The sequence below is a fragment of the Papilio xuthus genome, unplaced genomic scaffold (assembly GCF_000836235.2).
Source record: "Papilio xuthus unplaced genomic scaffold, Pxut_1.1 DF827756.1, whole genome shotgun sequence".
Taxonomy (NCBI): Eukaryota; Metazoa; Arthropoda; class Insecta; order Lepidoptera; family Papilionidae; genus Papilio; species Papilio xuthus.
Window position 1 is genome coordinate 2,165,858 of NW_013530893.1, and position 27,790 is coordinate 2,193,647.

Consider the following 27,790-nt stretch of genomic DNA (forward strand, 5'->3'; position numbering starts at 1 on the left):
AACTTACTTCTTACTAATATTATAAATGCGAATGTATAGATGCTGCATGCATCTCGATGAAATTTGGCATAGAGTTAGAACACAGTCTGGAAGAACATATACGCTACTTTTTTTTATTTTATAACACGCGGACTGAGTCGAAGGCGACAGCTAGTTATACATATACAGTTTTGAACCGCAAAATCTCCATATTATTTGTTTAGTCTCATAGTATAAATCTTATTTTAAGTTACATTGGAGTCATACATTCCTAACAGATAGACAGAGTCTAGTTTTAGTTCTAGTTAGTTATATTTTTTGTAACTACCCTCAATAGATTAAAACAGTACAATTACCCCGCTCAGTGGAACGAGGTGTAACGAACAGCAGATGCCCGGCCCGTATCGCCGGCGCCTCTCCAACTTCGCTAGTTACAAGTGTACACTTACTGCAAATAAAAATGGTACAAACTTATATTTTTAATCTTTTATATTTCAAATAGATCTTACTAATATTATAAATGCTGTTAGAAGGTATCTCCAGATTGACCTCGTGGATCTCGTTGAAATTTGATATATATGTAAAACATAGTCTGGAAGAACGTATAGGCTACTTATTATGTTTTTTTTAATTCCGCGCGGGCTAGTAATTTATAAAGTTCATATATTTATCTGCAACAAAATTCTTATATAGCTATCGAAATTACAGTTTGTAGACACTTTAAAAATATCGCAATTTAATTTCGGCAGTCTTCAATTTTTTTTTTGTGAAGGTGTTAAATTCGTTAATGATAGTTTCCTTTGAGTTTCATTTATAAGCGCCTCTTGTAAGCTATATGATACTACGTCCGTAATGAGTTCATCAAATTGTCTATAACTCAAAATGTATCTAAAATTGTATTATAATTGGCCAGCTACATACATAATTAATCATTACGGCGTAGTAATTAAAAAAAATTGTAAGTTCTTCATTGGACAAAAAAAAACAATTTTTCACAAAATTGGTGGGGCTCTACAGACTAATTAAAACTGTGTTTCTACAGACAGCGCCTTCTCTTATGTTAATAATAGTGAGTTATAGTTTAAATATATTTTAGTTAGTATTGTGAGCCCTTAATTTTGTCCTACAGTATACAAGGGTGGTGTGCTCGCAATTTTTAAGACTAATTACCGGCGTCCGTCAGTGTCAGCGGCGAGGCGTCGCATTTGTCGCGCGACTGTACTTCACCACCCCATTGTGTGCTATATTTTATACATTCTTTTATCAACAACTGGATACATTGGATTTTATAACAGCTATGTGATTTTGTTTAGTCATCTTTTTAGTGGTTCTACTAAATTATAATAAAACAAAAGGAACATCTTTAGTATCGCGTGAAGTGTAGGTGTGTATTCGTCATCCCTCTTATTCTGTTTATAAAAGACAGAGATAACAATGTTTTTGTATACTGGTTTGATCATTGGAAACTTAAGAAATCTATTATAGTTGATACTGGCGTATATAGTCTGCTGTACTGCTTAGGTTGGACGTTTCGATTATTAAAAAAGCAATAAGCTAAAAGGTATAGACCAACAAGGTCTTAATGTAGAGACGATGGTGAGGCAGCAGACGATTGCCACCGAAACCGGCGCCCGATGTAACTCCACGGGACTGCAGGGAATTGCTTAATTAACTTAAAAGCTTCTATGACACAAGACATAAGCGGAAAGCGGATTGCGACGACAGTTTTGTAACCTTAACTTGAAGCCTTGAAATAGCGATGTAATAAATGTAGTCAAGAGGAGAATGTTGTGACAAAATTGAGATAAACATGCTGCAGTTGCTTGGACACAAAGGATGAATGAAAAGAGAATTAACAAAGTAGATTTATGACGCGAAAATCAGCAGCAATGTTGATCCCTCTTAGACGAAGTTATACCGTCCAGGATAAAGAAATACTTAAGAAGGGCCAGTATTAAGATTGCCTGAAACCGACGTGTTTTTATGAGTAGATGTATGAATTTGTAAAATGGCGATGTATGTCAGGTACGCGCCAAATGCAAGTCCATAGTATCTGCCCACCCCACAAGGTTAAAAGAGTGAGTTGTATTTTCTGTTGTCATATAATATTGATTTTAACATTCATTATCATGTCCTATTTTCTATTTTCCTGTAGTACGGACTGGTTTAACACGTTCACTGCCACCTACTTGCTGTGGGAATTTACTTTATTACGAGAAAATCGTTATGGCATTGAATGTTTTAAAATAAATTCCCGTTTAGCACTCTTGACTTGGACCACACGACTTTTATCGTTCCGAGCGGGGACAGATGTTGATGGGGTGAAAACAAACCAAATTAAATAACAATATGCTTTGTAACAGCAAATAATTAAGCCATCGCGATCCGTCGCTTCTGTAAAAGGCCTAAAATAAACATTTAAAAGGTCACAGATTGAAAAATTAACCATTAAATACGCGGAAAAAAAATTTTAAATATTTATTTTTGTCATTTTATAAGCTTTACTCTTTTTGTCTTTCCGTTTATATAAAAGTGTTATCGACATAGCTGTCAAAAGGTTGGTTAACTTGGATTATAGTTAGTACTATGTTTTACAACAGAGATAAAACAAAATGAAAAAGATTACTGTGTTCATAAGCAAACTATAATTTATGTTATAAATAATATTGTCAGCCGAACGTCCGCCACAGGTCGGGCCTAGTATGGATCATGCTTAGAACTAGCGTCACCATACTTCATGTATTAATTCGGAAATTCCTAATAACACTTTTTTTTTAATAATTATGCTTATGTGTATCCAACTTTACTTATTTTTTATATATAGTTATTATTGATGTCTCAATTTTGTACCTGTTGTGATTTTTGTATATATCAGATTTCAAAATCAATTTAGCTGAGTTTATTAGGTTTAAATTTAAGTTTAAGAAACAGATTATTTTGTGGATATCGTTATACAATTAAAAAAATTCAAATCAACCATACAAAAATTGACCATTTTCAAGCCCAAGCGTTGATCACTAACAGTTATGTAGCAAATATTTGATAAATAGTTTTGCAATTTTAGCTGACCCCACCACAATGTGGGATGCAAGTTAGGCAGAGAGAGAGAAAGAGATAGTTTTGCAATTTTGATGTGATTATCTTTACAGCATCCGTTAATATGGTAACACTATTCACAGCAGGAGAAAGTCGTGACAGGGCCGGCCAATTAATCCGAGTGACGCCCGCGTTAGACCGCGCACTACGGGCTTTTGACCAAACATTATTCATTCAACATAGAATATTAATATTTTATTGTTGGTAACACCGTGGCGAAGTAACATGGTCAGATTTAACGTTTGTCAGTTTATTTTCTCTGCTAACCGTGGGTTTCTGAAACAAATATCCTTGTTTAATATCCCCGTAAATTGTTTTTTCAGTTTTCTCGAACAGAATGAGAGGGGCAACGATATGTTTTTGTTTAAATTGGCAGTGAAAACCCACTATTATTATTACTATTAACATCAAACAATAACATTGGTTTTCTAATATTAAACAGTGATCAAAAGGGCTCATAAATAACATAACATATATTATAATATGACCTCAAATCTTAAGACATGACAGATTGTGAAAAATTTGGTGTCATTTGATTCGTATTAACAGCCTTACTATAAGTTATCTTACTAATATTATAAATGCGAATGTTGAGATGTTTGTTTGAAAGTATCTCCAGAACGGCTGCATGGATCTCGCTGAAATTTGGCATAGGTGTAGACAGCTAGTTGATAAATTTAACCAACAGACAAAGTTAAAGGAGCATAGATTTTTTAATAAAAGTAAGAAATTCTTTTTTTTTTATTCTCTTTAAAGTTGTTGCTTTTACTTTGGTACATTAAACGTATGTCGTGATCTTTTGTATTAACATAAAGGAGCGTGTAGTTAGTGTACGCGCAGACTTTAAACAAAAACCGCCAAAAAATGCTCTTTGTAAATTTAAGAGCCGTTGTATCAACAAAGAGGAGCGCTCACAAAAGAACAAGGAATATATTTAAGGAATACTTTGAGTCACCTGCACTTTGTAGTTTTTTTTTCTTTGGGTTTTAAATTTACGTTGAAAAACTTTGGTATTTTAAACAAACTTGAACTATAGATAATTACAAAATTAGTAGATGTTTATACCTTTCTATCACACTCATAAAAGTCACTAAGGGACAAATTTATTTATCTTATTATAAATGTTTAGATGATGGATAGCTGGATGTTTGTTTTTTTATATCATAATGGCAAACGAGCGAGCAGCCACCTGAAATCGCTGAAATAGCGAAGTGACCGTTTCCCATAGACATACGCAATTGCATATGCGTTGTCTACCTTTAGTCGACGGAGGAGAGGATGCACAGAGAGAAAATATCTTCCCTTTCCATGCATCTTCTCATTCGGAAAGTCCACTTCTACTTCCCACATCCTTTCCTTACAAGAAACAGGGTGGGAAGGGAAAGTGGACTCAATAAGGCCTCCGGGCCGCACACTCTACAGACGAAACGCGAAATTGCTTCTATATATGTAGGTATCTTCATGAAATTTTGCACAGATCTAAAACATAGTCTGGAAGAACACATAAACTACTCTCATTAAGTTTTTTCATTTCTTTTAAAAGAAGTCGTAGGCTGTCGCCTATTAATTTAATAATAAAAATCTCAGTTGCTGGTTATTGAAGACGGTTTCTGCCAATGAAGAGTCTGATTCATAGAATTGAATGATGTGATTTCATATCGCAATGAACAAATCATAGTCAGAAAGCTATTTATAATGCCAGACACGCATACAACAATTTAACAATTTAGATATTAAAGTGTTGTCTAGTATGAGACGGTACACGACAATTTGACAGGAATGCAACAGATGCCCACGCGATGTACTCAAATCATAAAATTGGAACCGGCACGAATCAGTCATGTTCGAAATTTTAAAAGGCATCTTTGTTCGGGATATCTGTCGCCAGTGACTCCGTCCACGAAGAAATTTGGAAAATTAAAAGATAACTAAATTAAGTTTGCTTATTTTTTTTGGTTAATCAGTCGAAATGCAAGTAGGCATTCCCCGTGGGCCGTGTAAGTGATACGTTTGCCTCAGCGCAGTTAGTATTAGCGGCATTTAAATGGCTTCATACACTAAGTTAATTTTTTCGCGAACCGAAGCTGGTAGCTTTACTCTTCTATTGTTATTTTAAATTTAAATATATAAAAAAGAAATTTCATTAAATAGAACAAACAATCTTACTATTTTACTTCTTACTAATATTATAAATGCGAATGATTAGATTGATGGATGGATGGATGTTTGTTTGAATATATCTCCAGAACAACCTAACGGATCTTAACAAAATTCGGTATAAATATAGAACATAATCTGGAAGAATACTAGGGCTACTGCGTGCCGTTTTCATATAAGTTAAGAATGGGAAGTGATGCAAGAGAAGGGAAAAAATTCTCTTTCTGTACATACCCTCTTCCGTCGATTAAAGATAGGCAACGTATCTGCAATTGCATATTTCTATGGGTAATAGTCGCTTCGCTATTTCAGCGATTCTAGGTGGCCGTACACTCGTTTGTCACCTTACGATAAAAAAAGTATAAATCTTAAAATTTAACCAGGAATCGAATAGCGAACCGTTTGCGATGCAATCAGTAAGTAAAACACAGCACGTGAGCTGTTTAGCTGTATTTTGTTGTAGTAAATCTTATTAAGCAACGTGTTGGGACGGCGCCATGCTCCAGGGTTTCCTACTCGATCGATTGCACTTTTGTTTAGCTAATTAGTTGCGACTAACTCTAACACAATTTGCTATGAATTAGTTATTAGTTTGGTTACGTATACGTTTGAAGCGATGAAAATGTGGCAGTTTCGTTGAAGTCAGGCACTGAAGATTATAATTTTGATTAATTAATTAATGTTAGTTAAACAGTTTTCTTTATCTACAAGATATTTATGTTGCTATTATAATACATTTTTGAAAATCGAATTTAAAATATGGAAAATATATCATTGTGTATTATGTGTTAAATTAATAAACAACGTTGTGACGTATTTACAAACGTTTGTTTGGGATAGAGAATTCTAGACTTTGTCGTTTACATAACAATTTTACCTAATTCTTGCACATTTTAAATAATAAAAATAGTATGAAATGTCACGTCCTCAGTACAGGGGTACAGGCCTCCATTTGATATAAACTAGTTGTAGCCCGTGACTCCGTCAGCGAGGAATTAAAAACAAACCTAATAAATGTTTCTACAGACTATGTTCTACATCCATACCAAATTTCATGAATATCCGTTGTGCCGTACCAGATATACTTTTAAACAAACATCCATCCATCTAAACTTTCGCATACATAATATTACCATAGTTATTATGTTTTCTTTATTCTTTTCTCTTAATAGATTCTTCCGCGCGTACTTTGTGTTTGAAGTATTTATTTTTGTAGTTTATACGTGAGCGTAATTCTCTGTTATATGAACAAATAAAGCCTACGAATTAAATTGTTCTTTCGTACAACAGATAGGAAATAAAACAGGTGTCGATATGTATTTAATATTGAATGCGCGCGCGGACCGGTGAACGTTGATCAATAGATAATTGAATAGACTTATTTTTTTTTTAAATATGTCATCAATAACTAAAGGTTAGTTTGTACTCACAATTCTACAGAAGGCTTTCTCAAAACAAGTTTTATAATAATTTTCCTTCGTTAGTTTCTTGAGTCGTTTATTAGGTAAAAACCGGAATCAGAAGAAATACAACAGTATTGAGGCGTGAAGTAACTTTGACTCATACGAAACATAAAATCAAACTTTATATTTCATTCTTTTTATTGTCTAGTATTTTATGCTCTTAATATAATAATTAATTAATGCTTGTTGTTAATATGGATTGTGTGTGGATTCCTAGTTTTTTTTTTTTAAATATGACTAGGTAATATTTGCGTTGTCACTTCTAGTTGGATAATATCCTTGTCATTTTGTTGCTAGAAAACCCATAGTTTCGCGGTGGCTATTTTCACATGGACATTATCGTCGCCTGTCGGATGTCGTCGCGGCCAACTTCGTGCGTTCCCGTGCTGGGGGGCTGTGGATGATGCCCACAGGGGGTTGTAAGGGGGAGAATTAATAAATAGTTAATATTTTTGATGTCATCACACCTCGACTACTTTCAATTTTAAATCTTTTTAGTAACTTTAGATTATTTTGTGTTTAGAGTTGGTGGTTTTATATTTGTAAAAATTTGATATATTCGCTACTAGCTGTCACCCTCGACTCCGTAAGCGTGGAATTAAGAAAAAAGATTAGCCTATGTGTTCTTCCAGACTATGTTCTATATGTATGTTAAATTTCATCGCGATTTGTTCAGCCGTTCTGGAGTTTCTTTCTAACATCCATCCATCTATCTAAACATTCGCCTTTATAATATTAATAAGATTAAAAAATATGTTTTTAATCCCATACCCGAACCCTTTGTAAGTTTTTTTTTTGTTATACATATAAAAAATCTGTCAGTCCGTACACTCAGCTAGTTGAAATGATCTAAAAGAAGGCAATAAACAGTTTATCCTTTCTCTTTATCATCGACTCCCCACTTTTAGAATGTTACGGCATAAACCGTAGAACGACATTGATCCTACCATCTGATCTCGAATGGAAATTGAACTTTTGTTAGATCACAACGTTTCTATGCTGCGTAAAAATTTTAACACTAGCCATCTAGAATACCACGCGTTTGTACCATTGGAACTCGAACTAAATGCAAATGCTTGTAGACAGTAATTTTTTTATTTGTTTTGTGACGTATCTTGTATCTTTTTCTCGAATAAACTTTTAAGATCGATGTTCTTGCCTTCCAAAAAATGGAGCCAAGTCACTATCGCAATATTTTGTTTTTCTTCTCTGTTCATCTTATTAAAAAAGTATATTTGACGTTTTAGGACATTATTATGTCTAAAAGGAAACATTAACACACACACACTCTTTTTTTTAAATTATATTAACTTTTGTAACTTTTCCTATAAGATACCCTCCACCTTATTAGACACTGGGGCTACAAATATGAAGATATTCCTGCATTTTTTTCTTTTATTACGTACCTAAGTAACATAGCTATTTATTAAAGATATAAATTGGATCAAAACATTCGTAATTTAAGCACAAAAAATAATAAACTTTGATTGTTTTTTTGAAATTTAAGAACGTTTTAACTTTTGACCAACTTTGACATGTTACTGTGAATAAAACATGTATGAAGAGTACCACGACACTAGAAAAAGAAGAAGAAACAGTCAAAGTTAATTATTTTGTGCTTAAAATACGAATGTTGGTCCAATTTTTAACTGCAATTAATAGCGGGGTTACTTAGGTAGGTAATAAAAATTACAGGAATATCTTCATATTTGTAGCCACAGTGTCTGATCATATGGTGGTGGGTATCAAATTATAAGAAAAGTTACAAAAGTTATTATAACTTTTAAACACAAAGCTTTGGATTTTTTTTAGTATTTTTCCGTGTAGTTATCGATCTGGCTATACCCCAGTACAGTTTTATCGTTGAATTTTGGGACACGCTGTATTTTGACTTAGACGTTCTTAGGCGTTGCAACGCCTGACTTCATCTAGTTAATTCGAAATCGAAAAAGAATTTCCTTAGTAAGAACTATGAGACAGGCTAATGCCAACGCAGTTACGAGCACTCTCTGTTTATGGCGGACATAAACGGGGAACGCTCAGTCGCACCTAAGGCGGCCCCTTCCTCCCTCCTGCCTTGAAACAACACCGTTATTTGATGGCCTCAAATGTATGCCACATGGGTAATATTTAAATTTCTGGCTACTTAACCCCATGGAACCAGAGACTCAAGAAATCGGGGAAAGCCTGATTCTCTAACGTAATTTTTTACGGTTTTACCAAAAGAATCGTTGATTTTATTGAATAACTATGTCGTACCACGATTGTCAACCGAATTAAAAGAAAGAAGGAAAGAAAACATCGAAAATTACAAACCTCTTTACTTACAAAACTCTTTAGTCATTAAATATATTTTTGAATTTACGAATAAAAAAAAATTTAAAAGATACTGGCCTATAAACCGGAATAATTGTGCTATCAGTACTATTTTATGAAGAAGAATAACGAAAGCAATAGAGTGGAGATTAAACTAAACAAATTCGTCTGCAACAAGTAATAAAGCGATACAGTAGAGAGATTAGCGCTGCTCTGTTCTTCACTACGCTGTGTCGTTCGTTAAACAGAACAGACTAATCTCGACTATTATGAAGTTGTTTCTTAGAAGGATTGTTTTTACGACGATACAGTTTATAATTTGATTGACATTCATCGTAGTCTTATTTGAAATTTTACCATTTTATTCTTTTACTGACCCTACCTTTTAACTTCGATTTGAGAGCTATGACGTTACCGTATGACGCTTGTTCTTGCAAATTCTTATTTTAATGTTACTGTATTAACATATAAGTCGTATAAACAAAAAAGTAATGAGATTGAATGCGGATGGCTAAAAAGGTAGAGGATGACCCAAGAAAGTATGATGAAGGGGGATTCAGAGGAGTAGTATTGTGCCAATACTCCTTAGGGATAAAGGCAGGTTAATAATAATGATGATATATGGACCAGTATATTTCCTACGTACTTCTATGATTGATAATTCAATAAAGTACATCGTATAGCCATCGAAATCGGGCAACAAAGCTCCTTAGGTCGTTGACACCGTCACTAGTTTACTCCGAGCCTCAACGCACAGGAGCACAGCATTAGTGTAGAGGCACACTACACGCAAAATTAATTACTGATGATGCTTGTGGTAAGACAAGAAATTCAAATATATGTGTGACGTCAACCCGCACTGGGCCAGCGTGGTTGACTATGGCCTAGTCACCCCTAAATTACGTTAGGCTCCGAACCTCTCAATGCGAACGTTTAGTGAGCTGGTAATGATAATGCTAGTAGAAAAAGGATTGGCCCTTTACTTCATAGGAATGTTTTAGTAGAATCATTAGGACTTTACTTTATGTAGGGATATGTTATCTGACACGCTAAGAGAGGCGCTGCTATCGCGTTTAGTACTGATAGAAAATACAGACGCTGGCTCAGTGCAAAGTCTGACTGTGAAGTCTCACACATATCTTTGAATTTCTTCTCAGGTATGTTCAGGTTGCATCACGATGATTTTCTTCACCGTAAGAACATCGGGGACTCTATCGAGTTATTGTAATTTACATCACCGGATACCTGATAGTGAAGTGAAGTTTATCTGACATTATATAGTGTTGGTGTGTCACGGTGTTTACAGTACGGAGTCCCACGCCCGATTTGGCCAGCGCTGGGCGTAGATCCGTGAACACTGTGATCAGGCTGCGGCAGATAATTGCCCAATCGGTGCTTCCGTGCCGGCGCACATCAATGTTGGATGGTCCGCAAGACATAGTCGACACTGCATCTAATAAACAACTTACTTGTTATTAATCGGCAAAGATAAATAAACTCTTCATCAATTACTTTAGAAGTGTCAAACTGTTTTATCGTGAAAAAAATCTTGAGTATGACAACGTGACAGTTAAGCTTGACAGTCGGGAAATGTCTCTTCTTTTCATACAATTTATTAAAAAATGCGTTAATATTTTCAAGTTATGTTCTAAAGTAGTCCAAGGCCTCTCATCAAAATATATTTTTTATTTTGCATTTGCCACTGAATAATGACTATTTGCTTCTTCTTCTGTCGGTACACAAGCGTCGCATAAAGCTCACGATTGAACTGTTACCTGCAAATGAACATGATTTAATTAAGCCATGTGAAAATATCTGTTACCTCCACGATGTACATTAGAAATAAAAAAACAACAAAGGTTCAATGATCCCCCTGTATAAAGATAAAACTAAAAAACTGTCAATTCAATGTTTTCTAGATCAAAATTATCTTACTTCTAACTAATGTTATAAATGCGAATGTTTAGATAGATGGATGGATGTTTTTTTGAAGATATCTCCAGAATGGCTGTATGGATCTCTGAAATTTGGCATAGATGTGCAACATAGTCTGGAAGAACACATAGACTACTTATCAAGTTTATTTTTAATTCCGCGCGGACGGAGTCGCGGGCGACACCTAGTATTTAAAAGTCGTTAAAAAATAATTAGAAGATGACCTTTATGTTACAATGTAAGAAGTAATTTATTTAAACTCTGGAGTTTCCAATCCTTCTAATCATCAGATACAGATGTATGCTGTCATCGTTAATATAAAGGTAGGGTCAGGAAAATATGTTTTTAATATAGCGATTTTTAATAAATCGAAGACATTTTCGCGAACATTCTTGATTGAAATTATATTTAATATAAGACATGACATGTGTTATTTAGTTTCACTTTTCGATGGCCCCTACGTAAACTATCGTTACTTTGAATCGTAAATCCTGCAAGACAAAATTTTAAACTTTAATAAACAGGCAATCAGTATTAATCGTGTTGATTTAAAAAACTTAAATTGAAAAAAATATGTTGACCGTACCAAATAAGTTTGTGGCATTCTACTACCAAAGTCCCTTAGTGTCGATTTAGTATTAATCTACACTAAGCGGTTGTTTAAGTAACAAATAAAAGACTGGTAGGTCTGCAGTTATTGTTTTTTATTATTTAGCGTTAAATCGCGTAGTAATATCCTTAGGTAGGCTATGTATTGGAGTTAGTTTAGCGTGCGTCCATATTCGGTTTGGACCGGTCTAGGCCATCTGCGTCACCTGCTGCAGGTGCCCTAGCTTTATAGCCTAACCTAACGGCGAATTAGATCTCCTATCGCACGATTGAAGTTGCCCTTAAACTAAATTTAATGAAAGGGCGTGTTTTTAACTTAACTATATAAATTTTTATGATAATTTTATTATTAAGTATTTTTATAGGATTTGTAAAAATTATAGATTTAATTTTAATAATATCAGTATGTAAGTTTTTATATTAAAAATTCTGAATGAAAAATGTTCTTTTAATCTATGGCCTAATCACCCCTTTTATTTCGACGAAGTTTTTTGTAGCAAAAAAACTGTTTTTTTTATAGCAAAGGTCATACTTACGTAATTTTCTCTAAACTAGTTCAGTAGATTTTTTTTAATTAGTTGCTCGTCACACTGGACACCATCGAATTAAGGGTTAAATTTGGGTAGGCTCCGAGGCCCTCGGTGGGGACGTATAGGGAGCTGATGATGATGATGATTTTATCATCCTGGTCATACCATTTATCAGGGCACAAAGTTTTATTAACGCTTATGTTTTGGTTTAAATTTTACAGCATGTGGTCTCCATGTCGCCAACTCTTCTTTGGAGTGAAATAAAAATTTAATATTTATCTTTTAAACTAAATACGTAATCATAAAGTAAATAATAGAATGTTTTTTTTAGTTTTTAAAACAATTATTTATTTAAAAAATTATTATATTTATAAATCATAGCTTCTAATCTTCCATTTATGTATAATATAATATTGTTTTATGTATATAAATTGTACAAAGGGGTAAATTGTTTACGTTATATTATACAATGTATAAAGTTATATATGAAAATAGTTTAAAAATTTAAATTTATATTAAAGGTCAACTATTATCGTTTAAAAAGATCTTTACCATTGCACCTTTGGCGCTGGAATTATTAAATTATTTCTACGTCATTCTTAATTAGAAGTTATAGACCACCAACATTTGTTTGTGCATGACAATATCTTCTATACGAATGTTCATCATCATCATCATCAGCTCACTATACTCCTCTACTGGGGGCCTCTGAGCTTACCCTAAGTTATAAGAGTGCACAAAATAAATTATGCGCTTAAAATTATTTTATTGATTGAATTAATGAAGAATTAAAGAAGCACTAACCATCAAATAAATTGTGAAATAATTTTATTGACTAGCAGTTACCTGCGACATCCTTTGGCGCGAAATTCAAAAAAGTTAGAAATTATTTTAGCCTGTAAACCGGAGATACTTTCGCTTTCAAACAGTGATTTTTTTAAATCGGTACAATATTTTGAAAGTGTATTTATTGCAAACAAACAAACAAATCTTTGATCTTCATTAACAATCACCATCTCATCGTCATCATCTCCCTGCATTAAAATTATCGAATATAAAATTATAAAGGCACTAAAAATCATAAAATATCATTTTTTTGTAAGCAAAAACTTTGTCCGCGACATTAAATGCAGATTAAAAATAAAACCATGACCTATCTCGATGAAGGTGAGAAAAAAAACGCAATGTCAATGAACTGTACTTACATACACACAAACACAAACACACACATTCACAAGATAAACGGTAACGCATACGAGCGCTCGCGACGGTATACGGTCTTGAGATATTTTGATATTTAGATTGGGTTTTTGTATGAATTTAAATTGCCCTTTTTACTTTTCAGCTCGATGTTGACTTGGAAATTATTGCGATTCTTTATTGGACTTTTGATGTCTCGGGAAAATATTGTGCAATATCGTACGAAAAGATAAAAAGGGACAATTTTTTTTTCCTTTGACAAATATCACGTTGACCGAAAAGCTCGGTAAAGTTAAACTACCTTGATGATTACTTCCTATATTAAAAAGAGAGTTTATTGAATTTTCAAAAAGGCACAGCAACTTTTCATTTTCATGGTCGCACTAAAGAGGTTTTTATGGTTAAAAAAATAAATATAAAATATTTTTTAAAAACCAGACAGGTTTCGATATGTTTCCGATTTTGATGTTACAAAATTTAAAGCCTGTATATATTTTACGTTTTAGTTATTCTGAATTTTTTAGTACAAGTATAATTTTTCCCTTTTTGATTTTTTTGACGGTTTTGTTAATCAAAATTTCAAACATTGATATATACTTGTGTATCATATCGCAAACAAATATTTCGACTTCCACAAAATTAAAAAAAAATAGGTCTCAAAAATTCAGGTCAGTAAAAATTTTTTGTATTTCCCTCAAGCGACAAATTCTAAAAACAGTTGCTCGTTACTAGAACTAACAATCAGAATTGTATACTTGTGTATACTCGGTTTGTTTCTCTTTTCTGACTGTCTCCTACCCTTTGCAAATACATTTTACCTTGCCCTCTGACCGCAGGTCTGAAACTCATGACGCAACACTTCTTAAATATACATCATGAACGGAAGAGTTTGGTGTTCAAAAAGGATTTATTTTAGCAAAAAAGTGAATTTTAACTCTTAACTTATGTAATACTGACTCTTGTCTGTAAAGTCATTCTAAGTATAAGACCATTTGAGAACACATCTTATTAAATTACCTTACTAATGTTACAAACTAGCTGTCGCCCGCGACTCCGTCCGCGTGGATATATAAAAAACTTAATTAGTGTAGCCCGCCCATCCATCCATCCACATCATATCCATCTAAACATTCGCAAAAAAAAAATTAATAAATAGTATCCTATGCCCATCTCATGGCTCTAAGCTACCTCCTCACCAATTTTCAGCCATATCGGTAAAGCCATTCTTGAGTTATAAATAGTGTAACTAACACGACTTTCTTTTATATATATAGATGTGCAAGTTTAGATAAATAGATGGAAGTTTGTTAGAAGGTATCTCCAGAATGGTTGAAGAGATCTTGTTGAAATTTGGCATAGATGTAGAACATAGTCTTTAAAGGAAAACAAAAAAATGAAATCAATATTTCTTACTGGCCAGTCACTAAATAAAAAGTTTTTAATAAATCTTGAATGTTTTTCTGAAATCTTGGTTTTACAATGTGGCCGGTTTGCGGGTAATTTCGAGGCGACCTTGACAACGGCCGGCGACCGAGCCTCGCTCCAAACATGCAGCCTCTGCAAGCAGTTTAAACGAGCATTCGCATAATTCTGTAATAAAAAAAAGTAAATTTCAATTATAAATGTCCGGCTAAAATAGCTTTCATTCTTAATATTGATTGTGGCTGGCTGAAATTGTTATAAGCATTCCTTAAAAAAAATTAGGAAAGAGACTTTTTTATATATTCTCTCTCTTTCACTCTCTCTTTCTATCAATATCTTGCGAGGCCCAATGTTAGTTTTGACAGTTCACACAAGAGTGTATATGCCCAACATGGCCTGTCACGTTGTCAGTCAACCGCTAGTACCTTACGTAGGTCAAGAATTACTGCGATCATCCAATGGTGCCTGGGCTAGCCGAAAATCGGTCATTCCAAGCTACGTTTTCTCTGAAATGCTCAGTTGGTCACCAGTTTTCATAAGTGGATCCCTGGAAGTCCTAAAAGTTAATAGACAAAACATATCTGTTATGAATTATGTATATCCAAAATCAATCTCTTCTTATAAAAGATTCTGATAAAAATTACAATGCCATAAATAATTCTCAAATTAAAAAATAGTAATATTATTTGCGTGAAATAATTATTAAAAAAAAATCCACACAATTCGGTGTAATTATTTTATTACTTTCAATTACATTATAATTATTTTATATTTTAATTTATTTGGATAAAATATGATAAAGGACAATAAGATACAGTCACATGGTCTGGCGCAAAAACGCAACTGCCATTTCAGTTTAAGTGCTCAATAAAATTTAAAAAAAAATCCACAGTCCAAACTGCGCTTACTCTGAAGGTCAACGGCCTTAGAAGCATCATTCTTATATCGGACGCATTTTGGCTGAACGAAACAGGAAAACTATCACCATCCCGCTCCATCGCCCGGCAACCCGCACATTTTGTGTGCGTCATGAATACCGATTATCTCATTCGGCGCGTTCGCTTTTTGAATTTCGGCGTATGTGTGTGCGTGTGTGACACGAAAATTATCTGTTTCGATGTATGAATGCGAATCGTCTCGACTTGGGTATGTATGATGAATTTTTTATCATAATGTAAAATTCAGTACGCAAGACGAATTTAAATGTATATTTTTCATCCGCTGCGTTCGAGTAGACAGTTCGAGAATTCATCATTTTTATGTAACGTTCCTTTTGATAGCCATGTTGCGGTAGGTCCGTCGGATGTCGGTGTGCGTGTGAGCGTGCGCATACGTGTTTCGATTTCGGCATTCTAATTTCAAACTGGATCCCGCCGGTTTTATTTTTTTCTTCGCTCGTATGAACGGCCTGTTATTGGTTGTTAGTTGTTAGAAGCGTTTTTATTGGTTTTCGACATGGATAGAGGTGAAAATAGACGGGCGTTAGAAACCGGTTCTTTGAGCGATGTATTATTTTATATACTTTTTGAATTCTTCGAACGAGAAAAAGTATGGGAGCGTCGTTTCGAATCATAATTAGTTTGTTCGTTGTTGTTTTTTAAGAACAATCGAAACATTGTGACATCGACATGTTGAATTTATATCGTACTTAGAGACATATTAAAAATTAATTATGCAACGTATTGTGAAGTACAATAGATAAGTAGATATATGTGACTATATTTTCTAGCTTAAAAAAAAGGTAGACTAGCTTTTTTCTGATAACCAAAATTTTATGACTCATAGTTTTTCCCGTGAATCCGCTTGAAAATAGTAAGTAGCCTAGGTGTTCTTCCAGAATCTGAAATCCATTCATCTTAACATTTGCGTTTATAATATTAGTAAGATTGTCTAATGAACCGTTCGTTTGACGTTATAAAAGGGTTGTAAAACATAAAGCGGGGTACACACTGGTCGCTCGAGGTGTTTGACCCTGTTGGTGAACAAGAAGAGACTCGCATCCCGTCACCTGCCCCGCAAAAACCCGGTCTTGCGATGTAGAGGCGGGCACCCATCAGACCGGTCCCAGCTTGATTTAATCATATGACGATTTTCAGATTTTTAACTCACGATGCTCGCTCACAGACGGTGTAATTAATGCGAGAATTAAAAATAAATTTAAACGATACTATACCGTTATGTTACTAAAATTAGCTTGTTTAATGCTCCTGTGTAAAAAGTTATAGCAATATACAAAATTGGAAGGTTTGCATTAAAAAAAAACATAATTATATTGTTGTTTTCTCTCGTTCTGTTTGAAAGAACAGAGTTAGCAATATGTTATGTTGCATGTGGATAAAGAATATTTTGGGAATACTCAGTATGTATTCAGAGACATCATCATCATCAGCTACGTCCCCACCGAGGGGCTCAAAGCCTACCCTAAGTTAAGGGTGATTAGGTCATAGTCAACCACGCTGGTCAAGTGCGGTTTGTTTGACTTCACACATATCTTTGAATTTCTACTCAGATATGTGCAGGTTGCATCACGATGTTTTCCTTCAGTGTAAGAACGTCGGATAAATGTAAATATGTAAATCGGAAATCGAAAAACACATTGGTACATGGCGGGATTGGATCCCAGGACGTGTAGATTGCAAGTCAAGTGCTTGACCCCAGAGCCACCGACACTCGATAGCCACCGACGCTCGATTCGCTTCAGGGACATACTGAGAATATATCTACAGGTCCAATGGTCAACTCTTTGGTGGTATGTTAGGTCGTTTTTGCCCATTTATACAACAGAAAATTAAACATAGACTCATTTTTATGTTGGAATATTGTATGCCTAAGGGAATAACTTGTCACTGGCTGACGTATAAAGTATCTTAATAGGTCGAGTACCAATTAGTTGGATTTAGCTGTAACTGCGCTATCGCTTCCCTACCCTATATAACTCAGTCATCTAAGCCAACTACCCCCCCGGCCATTACCCCATGGACTAGAGCCCCTAGATTAGCAGTGGGAAAAAGCTAAAATGGCGTATTGTTTTGTTTGAAGCCCTGTTGGCACAAAGGGTGGCGTTTCATGATTTCAGTAAGGAAAATAGCGAACCTCCGCCAATAGCCGACGACCCCGTTTGCGATAGATAGGGGATGCGGTCTATCAGCCAGCGGTAAGCGCTTCATAGACAAATAGAACAAGCGCTTTAAATTATAATCAATTAAAAAAAAAGATTTTTTTTGACCTTATAAGATTTTAATAAATTGTAGAAGAGAACAGGAACGTTTGTGACGTAACTAAATGAAAACAAGACGTCCAATTTTTCTATTATTAAAAAAATAAATATTTTTTTAACTTTAAACTTAATTTATATTATCTTAATGGATGTTAAAAGTAAAATTATAAAATTCAAGCACAATACGGCGCTGTTGAAAAATCTCTGGTTTAGCAATTGTTATCTATTAAGCGCTTTACCGCTGGATTGTCTGAATCGTCCCCTACGCATCTAGGAGGCATCCCGAGCCTCCGTTTACCCACATTATTACAGTTTGATGAATTACCCAACGTCCACAAGACTCAAGCCGAGCGGTCATTCAACTTACGCGCGGGAAAAACTACAATTCATAATGAATTCTTGCTATACGATTGCTCTATGGTTCAGTGTTGCCATCATTGATATTGCTTTTGCTTTTAAAAAATATGATTGCTTATGCATTTACTCGGATGCTTTTAAAAATCAATAAACAAGAAAGGTCTAATGAGTTATTGAACTTATTTTCAGTTAATTTACGTTATTCATTTGTAATAATATTTTACAATTTACTCTTTAATAGCTTTCTATAAAATTTGTAATGATTAAAAACGATACTATGAAGAATGAGGTTGGTATAGATTTTTGAGGTTAGATATATTCTAGCTTTTAACCCTCCCGTAATAAAATACGTGCAATAATATTTTGTTAACTGAAATTATTTAATGTGAATGAAGAGTTTCGCTTGTGGAAATAACCATTTTGTGTAGTTAAAAAAAATGAAATTTAAATTAGTATCAAATAAAGTCTGCTTATAACAAGACTAGCTGTCTTTAAACTACGTACGCGCGGGGTTGAGAAAAAACTTAATTAGTATGCCAAATTTCAGCGAGATTCATGTAGCCGTTTTGGAGTTTATTCATTCATCCAAACATCGGACACCGCATCGGATCCGCACTCCGCCCTCGCGAAATTAAAAAAAAACTTAATAAGTAGCCTATGAGCTCTTCCAGACTATGTTCTACACCTATGCCAAGTTTTTATTGAGATTCATGTAGCCGTTCCGAAAATTAGTAAGATATGTAGTACTTGCTGTCGCCCGCAACTCCGTCTGTTCCAGACTATGTTCTACCTGTGTGTCAAATTTCATCACAATCCGTTGAGCCATTCTGGAGATATCTTCTAACAAATATACATCTATCTATCTAAGCATTCGCATTTATATTATTAGTAAGATATAACATAATTTTACTTGTATATTAAATATGAATTATAACTAAGATACGGCATTCGAAAGCCCATGAGGACGAAACACCCGACGTGTAATGAGTGATTTCGTAGTGAGAGTGCTTTATACCGTATCATCCGGCGCCAACCCCAAATGTTGCCAACCCTCCGCGAAAATATTAAAGCGAGGAACTATTTTTTTTTTCGTAATTAGAAATCGTCATTGAATATAAAAGTTGTTTTGGTTACCAAACATGGCCGTCGGCCTCGCCCCAGGTGACTTGAAGCGCGATTTCAAGATGGAGTACACTTCAAAACGGCGGGAAAAATTGTTGACAGGTGTCAATCTATCTTTTTTTTTGTAAAGGCAAAGGATTTTAATTTTTTATGCCACTGTTAAGTAGTTAATTATTTTTTTACTTTTATTTACGTTAACTTTTAGTTTCATTTACGTAGTAGTGCAATGAAATTTTGGAACAAAGAAACTCGTACGATTTAATTATTTATTCAAAATATTGTTTATTAAAAGGGACTTTCTACGTTTATTCAAAATTATTAAAATATCAAAAAGTATTTACAAAAACATATCTCCGATTTTTTTTTTAATTTTTTTTTATACAGATGTGTCAGCAATGGAAACTTACAGAGTGACTATTAAGATTCAAAGCAGGTGATATATTAGTCATATTTTACGTCTAAAAATGAATATTACGTCGATACACCGAAATGCATGAATGTCTTACAAACCGAGGAAGCTTCAACTTCCTGCGACCGCCGAGGATACGTTGATAGTATTTTAAAGTATTTCTCGTCACTTACCTACGGCAATGTGTCGTATGGTGTGCCTGTGTGCGCGTGCACATATAGGTGTGAATGTGTGTGCGTGCATTTCGTAAGTTCATTCACCCTGCTAGTTGGGGAAGTTGGGAATAGAGGAAAGAATGGAGTCGCGGTTGGAATTTGAAGGATTGGTTTTGGCGTGTATCGTAAATTGGTGATGATTTTTTAAAAGTAATTACGCTAAGTGATGCTTAAGTTGCATATTAAATATTATTTATCCTAATGGTAAGTTACTATTAAAATACGAACTCCTTAAAACAAATTTAAATTAAATTCTTATTTCTAACAAAGAAATGAGTTAAAAAGAAAAATTGTTGGCAAAACAATAACTTTAATAATATTGTTCACTAGCGGTCGTCCGCGACTTCGTCAGCACAGAACTTAAAAAGTTGTAGTCTATAATATGACCTCGTACATCAGTTACCTTCCCATTAAAGTTCCGTCCAAAACGTTCCAGTCGTTTCGGAGATTACTCGCTGTACAAACGCGGCCTCGCTGACAGAAATACACGCAGAAAAAAAAAAATGGTTTGTCATCAGCAATGCAAATACAGCATTCGTACGATATATATATATTTTTTTTCGATGTTACATAAAGACACTCCATTTTTTTTAATAGGTATAGATAATCGAAGTATAAATTGATATTGAACAACTCCACAGATTTCCTTTACGTCCGATATTTAACCGAGTCGCGGAGTTGCATTTTTGCCACGCACGCACTACACGCACGTATGTATACACACACACGCACACATACAAGCGCTCCTCATTACGTAGAAATAGCCCATAACATAAGAGCAAGTGCGTATGGTAAACGCTTTTTTAACTTACGAACAAGTCTCGCGTTAAAATTCTTTTTGAGGTAGGCAGAGTCTTAGAACGCGCGGGAAATGTCTGCCTGTTAAATTCATAGTCAACCTTACTACTGCAAAAATATTATTATCTTGTTAAAGTTTAGGTACAGTTGTCTTTAAACCCATCTCTTTAAAAAAATTCAGGTAAAATTTACTAAGGTAAAAATCTTGGATTGAAGATCTTATGGCCGAAGCCAAATCGATCTGAAGATATAAAAAAAAATACTTAAGTTCCTTAGTTGAAGTTATGTAGGTTAAATTTAAAGCAAATGGATTATTTATAATTAGAAATGTTTTGTAATAAAACCCAAGATTAGCTAAAAGCATTTAAGATATATTCGGTTCTACCTCACATCGTCGACTACACCCGATAATCTTTGTTTCTAGTCACCCCTGTTAGATTTTAACGATCGTTAAACTACATTTCTATACAACTTCCAAACAATTAAGCGAAACTAAAACTTAGCTATACATATGTACGTTGTACTAATAAACTATTAAAAAAAAATTTCGTCCCCTTAAACATTGATTCGGATAGAATCGAACCCCAGACTTGGGCGAATGTCCGCTCGATTTGCCGACGTCAATGTGTCACCGATTGATAGAGAAAACCGTCTGTTTATAGATAACCCAGCGGGGCTAGACAAGGTGCATTCACTTCCAAGCGATTCCATAACGAACTTCACAAATGTATGAAAATGACACGCGAAAATAATGCGTGACTAATTTAAAAAATGACGTAACACTTTGTAAACGTGACTGTTATTGGCTGTCATTTTTGCGCACCCAGCGAATGATGACAGTGAAGTGACACATTATGGTGTCTCTGTTATTTCATAGCGGTTGGAAGAGATGACAATATGCGTCAAAAATGATAACACGTCACTATGTGAAGGAATTCGTTTGTATTTGCCGATTCATTTTTCTTGTCTAGGCAAATTGCAAATAGGCGGAATTCACGATCGTTCGGTGACAAGTACATGGCGAGTAGGGCTCTTGTGAGCTAAGCCCCTACTGATTGCGCCTCTTAAATACCGAGATATATTTCATTTTATATATGAAATTAGGCAGAATTCAATAGGACGTAGGTAAACTGGACAAAGGTTTTGTACATTCAATTTCGAACGTTTATTTATCGCGATTTGGAACAGAATAGCAGTACGTTTTTTTTTATTTTGTTATATTATTATAAAAATGCGAATGTTTGGATAGAATGGATGTTTGTTAGAAGATTTCTTCAAAACAGCTCCATGGATTTCGATGAAATTTGCCATGGATGTAGAATATAGTCTGGACGACAACATGAAATCCTAATTAAGTTTTTTTCAATTCCTCGCGGACGGAGTCGCGGGCGACAGCTAGTTTTTTTTTTATAATTACTTAGAAACTTGCAATAAGATGGTGCAATAATAGTCGAATGACGGATTCAAACCGATGATCCCATGTTTGCAAGTTTAACCGTAATTTTAAGTTGATAGTTAATGTTTTGTTTCAGAGTTTGATCGTATAAAGAAGTATGGATGAAATCTGACTTAAACGATATTTTTAGTAATACATTAAGATTAAGTAAGTAAGATTAAGAATAAATAGAAGAATAACATACAAATTTAAACATTTATACCAATAAGTACTGTCTTATTTATTACTCTCCTTAAAATAATATCATGATTTGGAAATATTTAAAAATTGATATGGCCAATATTTCATTACTAGTGCTGCCATCTATTGTTGATTTCACGAAAAACGAACTACCATCTATCGGAAATCAGTTCAATAGTTTTTTTTAATGTTATTCATAATTAAAAATTGTGTGTTTTTAACAACATTATATTTTCTAGGAAATAATGAAAATGGCTTATTTAATTATGTTTCGCCAACGTATGAAGTTTACTAAGCCAACCTGCAGTTTTGCCCACCAGTGGGCAAGACGCCCAGGATGCTACCAACATAAACGTTAAAAATTTCTTTGTCCCCTATAATTAGGACGTGTTGAGTGCAAGTCGAGACGAACGAACCATTGGTTATGGTCCAAGTTGCTAACTGTTAGCGGGTATTTTAGATATTCAGTAGGATATTTGTTTACTAATTTTTGTATGTAGTATAAACTGTAAAAAAAATAGTTTCTCAAATCAAATAATTAACGTATATTTTTTTAAGTTGAGAAGCGGCCCCCTGATTTCGTTAACATGCTGCCACCTATAGACACCTATAGTTGCACTAACGAGAGGACGCACAGAAAGTTTATATTTTTCTTTTGTTCTCTAACTGACACTCTCGAAGTTGATTAGGTAATTAAACAGTCCTTTCGATTTAACATGTGAAACCTACGCTAAGTAACCATTTCTTTCCAACCAGTCTTTTTTTTTTTCAAAACAACTTTAGATGACAAAGGTTACTAAGATAATCGTCACCCGCTACCTCCTGTGCCTTGACAACGTTATTCGGGTCTCTAGCCCCCTGTATTTTGGCGCGCATCGCCCTCGTATTTTGGTTCTCCAATTAGTACCGCCGTCGTAATTGTGCCGTAAAGCGGACTTAATGAATTCCTATACTTTACCCGTTGTTTGATGTAATAATACATTTGTTTTGACTACTAACGCCCTCTAACGACAAATGATATGATGTATAATATGACAACAATCAACCCTCCTTTTGATAAGTCAGACACGGTTGTTTGGAATAGTTTTGATGCCTCTCCATATGCTAATAAGAAACTATTTTGCATAATATAGTCCAACTTTACTAAAAGTGTACTCCGCGAAGCCCTCGGCTCTTTCTAAAGGGTCTTAGGAACTGTTCCTAATTAATAAAATACTAAATGGGGTGGGGTTCCGAAAGAAAAATCCGTCATAAGTTTAAAATTACATATTATCACTGAATAATAAAAGATTGTGAAGAGATCAGTGTTCGTTTATACGTTTCGTAAAAGGTTTCTCTAGGAAAAAAAATTGAGAACCACTGATATATTCTACCTAAATTAATACCAAAGCTTTTTAATCCAGACTGCGAAATTTAAAAAATAAACTTGAAAATATTTAATCCATTTGACAGATCTGTCATATTGACATCCGTTTGGAGCACTAATTATATACGAGTACATAGGATTATTATTTAAATAAATTAAATATTTACAGTTAAAGTCTTCAAGATGACATCTCATAGAATAGAAGTATGCCATTCAGCAGACCTTAAGAAGCTGTTGCTGGAAGCTGGCGTGGTGTGCGCGCGGACAGTGGCACAATCTGAGGAATCATCGCTTAGCTCTGAAGAGACTGTCAAAGATGGTATGTAGAAAAGTTTGTGTGCTGTGCGACCGGACCTTTAAAAGTACACAAAAAATCTTATTAAATCAACGATACGAAGGTGAGTGTCATAAAATCACAAATATTAAGGCTAGGCCCCTTTTGTTCGTTTTCATGGTTGTCTGCTATACGTTAAAATTGTCTTAGATATTTTGTCATACAAATTCATCTATCTATCGTCATTCCAGTCTTGATTCAATTCATCTATACTTAGGCTTATGAATTTAAAAATAATAATATTACTATCTAGTACCAGGTCACGAAATAGAAGCTGAACACGAGGAAATTGTGGTACATGAGGAATCAACGTATCCCACTGAAGAGATTACAGAGGAACAGCCGGAAATATTTCCAACACCGTCCTTGAGAAAAATGTTACCCGACAAAATAAGAATGATCGAAAAACATAATCGAATTCACGTTCTACCAGAAGTATTCAAAACTGATATAGACCCAATGAAGATACCCAGGATATTGAACACACATCCTCAAAAGTATATCAACGATTTGGCTGAAATCACAGGATGCAAAAATTATATGAATAGTTTAGCGGAGTTCTGGTTTTTGGATACTTTAGCTAATTTGTTAAGACGGGCACAGGAAGATGGGTTTGAGAAACGTAATTAATAATTATTTAACGTATATTATTTATCAGAATTTTAAAGCAATATTTAATGTGGCTTTATTTTTACAGCTTCTCAGGTTGTGCTTATCCAATGGTTTTGTGAATGGATGAAGGAGATTCAACATTTTGATGCTGCGACCAGACAACGTATGCTCAAGAGATTTAAGGTAAAAACCTGTAAGACACACCTCGTAAATAAATTATTATAAGCAAGTCAAAATAGGGGGCTATCGCAGTTAATCGATTTTAAATTCAAACGAAGTTACATCTGTTTTGAAATCTCATTTGTTTTGGTGCGATTATGTTTCGGTTCATCGACTCAAATAGTTACAGTACCCTAGCTGTCCGCCCGCGACTCCGTCCACGCGAAAAAGAAAGAAATTATGCGAAAAAAAAAAAAATTATTAGCCTATGCGTTTGTCAGGTCTATGTTCTACATCTATGCCTTATTTCTGCGATTTCAATGCAGCTGTTCTGGAGATACCTTCTAACAAACATCCATCCATCCAACATTTGCATTTATAATATTAATAAGATTGCAATGAGCTGTTAGCTGCCAATTTAGTTTTATCCTACATCTCCAGGATCTACTGTCATGGTTTTTGAAATTCCATATTACCAGGATACCATGCTACTAGCTGCTGGATACCTGGCCCAGTACGATGAGCTGCCTGTCCCCGCGGACGTAGGTGTGTCATACAAGCCGGAGGAGACCGCGGGCGCCAGTCTGCCCCCCACGGCAACGGCTTCCAAGCAACTCGTTACCTTTGAAAACTTTCAATGCTGTCTCACTGATTTGACTAAGATAATTCATTACATTTTTGATTTGTAAGTTTATAAGCATTACAGTAGGTTTCCGAGACGAAAATCTTGTTGTTTCTATTTTGCCAAAGAAAAGTGACGATATTTTTAAACAGATATTTTGGTCTCAGGAACTGTTAAAAGCGTTAAAGCGTCATTAAGGGAGTTAGTTTGGACATAGTATTTGAGGTCTACTCTATCTTACATATTTCAGGTTTAGTTCAGACTTCCAGTACGATCTGATCCGATCAGTGTTCACTTTCACGCCGGAGTATCGGATAATAGACGCGCCGCACACACTGCAGCAACCTAAGCGTTTCTTCACAACCTACAAACCTAAACCCAAAGAAAAGGCGCCCAAAAAAGAAAAGGAACAAAAAACGGCCAAGGGGAAGAAGAAAGAAGTCGAATCTGAACAATTCTTACATTTAATTCAGGTAAACAAACGTAGAATTTTTATCTTTTTCAAATTATTAAATTACATAGTGAAACTGTGGAATGTTTGGAAAAAACTGGATTTATAGAAATTTGCGCGCCTATAAAAATAAAATAGCAATAATGACGCAACACTCGTACGACACCAAATGTAGGCGTTTTTAGATATAATTTTGTCTCACGTCCAATTTCAGCTTCAAAACGAAATAGAGCGCGAGAAAGAAGAAGAACTCGAGAAGGAGAGAGAAGATTGGCACAGACGGAGTCATTTGCTGCCGCTAGCGTTTGCGGTCACAGATGAGTTCTTTGATAAGTACTGGCCACCGCCTACACCGGAAATCGTTTCTATACCAGAACCCGAGCCTAAAGGGAAGGGAAAGAAGAAATAGAACTAGTCTTTTATTTATAATCTTTAACCAATCTTAACAAGTTTTAAGACAACGCCATCTTACGGTATTCTGTGAACTAATAAATTAAGTTTTTCTCATAGTTTACTAGATGGCGTAAAACTTGTATTTTATTGCATTTGTTTTCATAATTTTAATAAATCAGAACAAGCATTGATTATAATATTTATTCGTACATATTTTAATATACTGGAATTATAGAATTATGATAAAATGCTACATCGAATACTAAATATATGACACATAGAACCAACATAGAAGCATCTATTTTCACATTTATATGTTATCGAAACACAATGGAAATACATGTCAGTTTCCAAAAGATACATAAATTATGATAAGTTCAAATGATGACAATAAATTAATTTGATATATGGTAGCTTATATTAACATAGATATTTTAAAAATACAATATATATTTTTTCTATTGTTTATTTTATATATAATAGTTTTTAATTTAAAATAAAAATTGTTAACACTACAGAACATTGATTTTGTAAATTTTAAATTGTACAAATACTGGCCACATAAAAAATGTTACTAATTTTTGTAATACATTCTCAAATAAGAAAAAAAAAAGAAAAATGATTACCTAATAATATTGAGCATTTTTACTGAGAGTAGAAAAAAATTGGAAAATTGCAATAAAATAAGGAATAATCTTACTTTTTTATATCCATTTAAAATGACTTAGTTCTAAGCACATTCTGTTTAGTAATTGGTCACTTAGAGAAGCCCATAGTGTATTACATAAACTCAATCCACAACAAGGGAATATAAGCAGCTATTACATGACTGATCTTTGGTTTCCGAGACCAAAAACTCTGTTAAAAAAATTTAGTAATCTATGTTTTGTCCAAGATATTTACAGGGATGTCTTGAAGTTTTTGGTCTCAGAAACCAATGGTAAGTTCATTTTTAATCTATAGACACCCAAATTAGGAAACAAAAGTAAGGCGAAAAAAGGACTTCGGAGGGCTTTTGTTGGGATAAATTCCTTCGGTCAAACTTCAAACTTGTAAATAAAGTCTTTAAATCGTCTATAAATAATTCTATCTATGATGAGAGTTTGACAAACATAAGACTGTGGAAATATGTCAAAAATATTAATTCAAAGATTCCAAATGTTGTAACAAATTTTGTAATTTGTCATAATTATTGATAAAAATTATATTTATGTATTGAAATATTTGGTACTTTATATTTAAATTGAAATAATATAAATTTTACAACAATACAGATATGAAAATTTTAACCATTGGCAATAAGCACCATCGATTTTTAAGACAAAAAATCTAAATTTATGAAGCAAATTTCTCATGTAAAACTAATTTTGAGCGAAAACATAAGTAAAAATA

General features: G+C 34.1%; 1 protein-coding gene across 3 annotated transcripts in view; it reads left to right on the forward strand.

Moving 5' to 3' along the window:
• The window catches only part of LOC106116346 (uncharacterized), a 203,353-nt gene extending 176,519 nt beyond the window's left edge, over positions 1-26,834 (forward strand). For all 3 annotated transcript variants that reach the window (XM_013310134.1, XM_013310136.1, XM_013310135.1), the window contains 6 exons: positions 23,997-24,146; positions 24,415-24,783; positions 24,859-24,956; positions 25,412-25,617; positions 25,805-26,027; positions 26,220-26,834. In XM_013310134.1, coding sequence (XP_013165588.1) covers positions 24,011-24,146; positions 24,415-24,783; positions 24,859-24,956; positions 25,412-25,617; positions 25,805-26,027; positions 26,220-26,414 — 1,227 coding nt within the window. In that variant the 5' untranslated portion in view covers positions 23,997-24,010 and the 3' untranslated portion in view covers positions 26,415-26,834. The remainder of the gene's footprint in view (positions 1-23,996; positions 24,147-24,414; positions 24,784-24,858; positions 24,957-25,411; positions 25,618-25,804; positions 26,028-26,219) is intronic.
• The last annotated feature ends 956 nt before the right edge of the window (positions 26,835-27,790 follow it).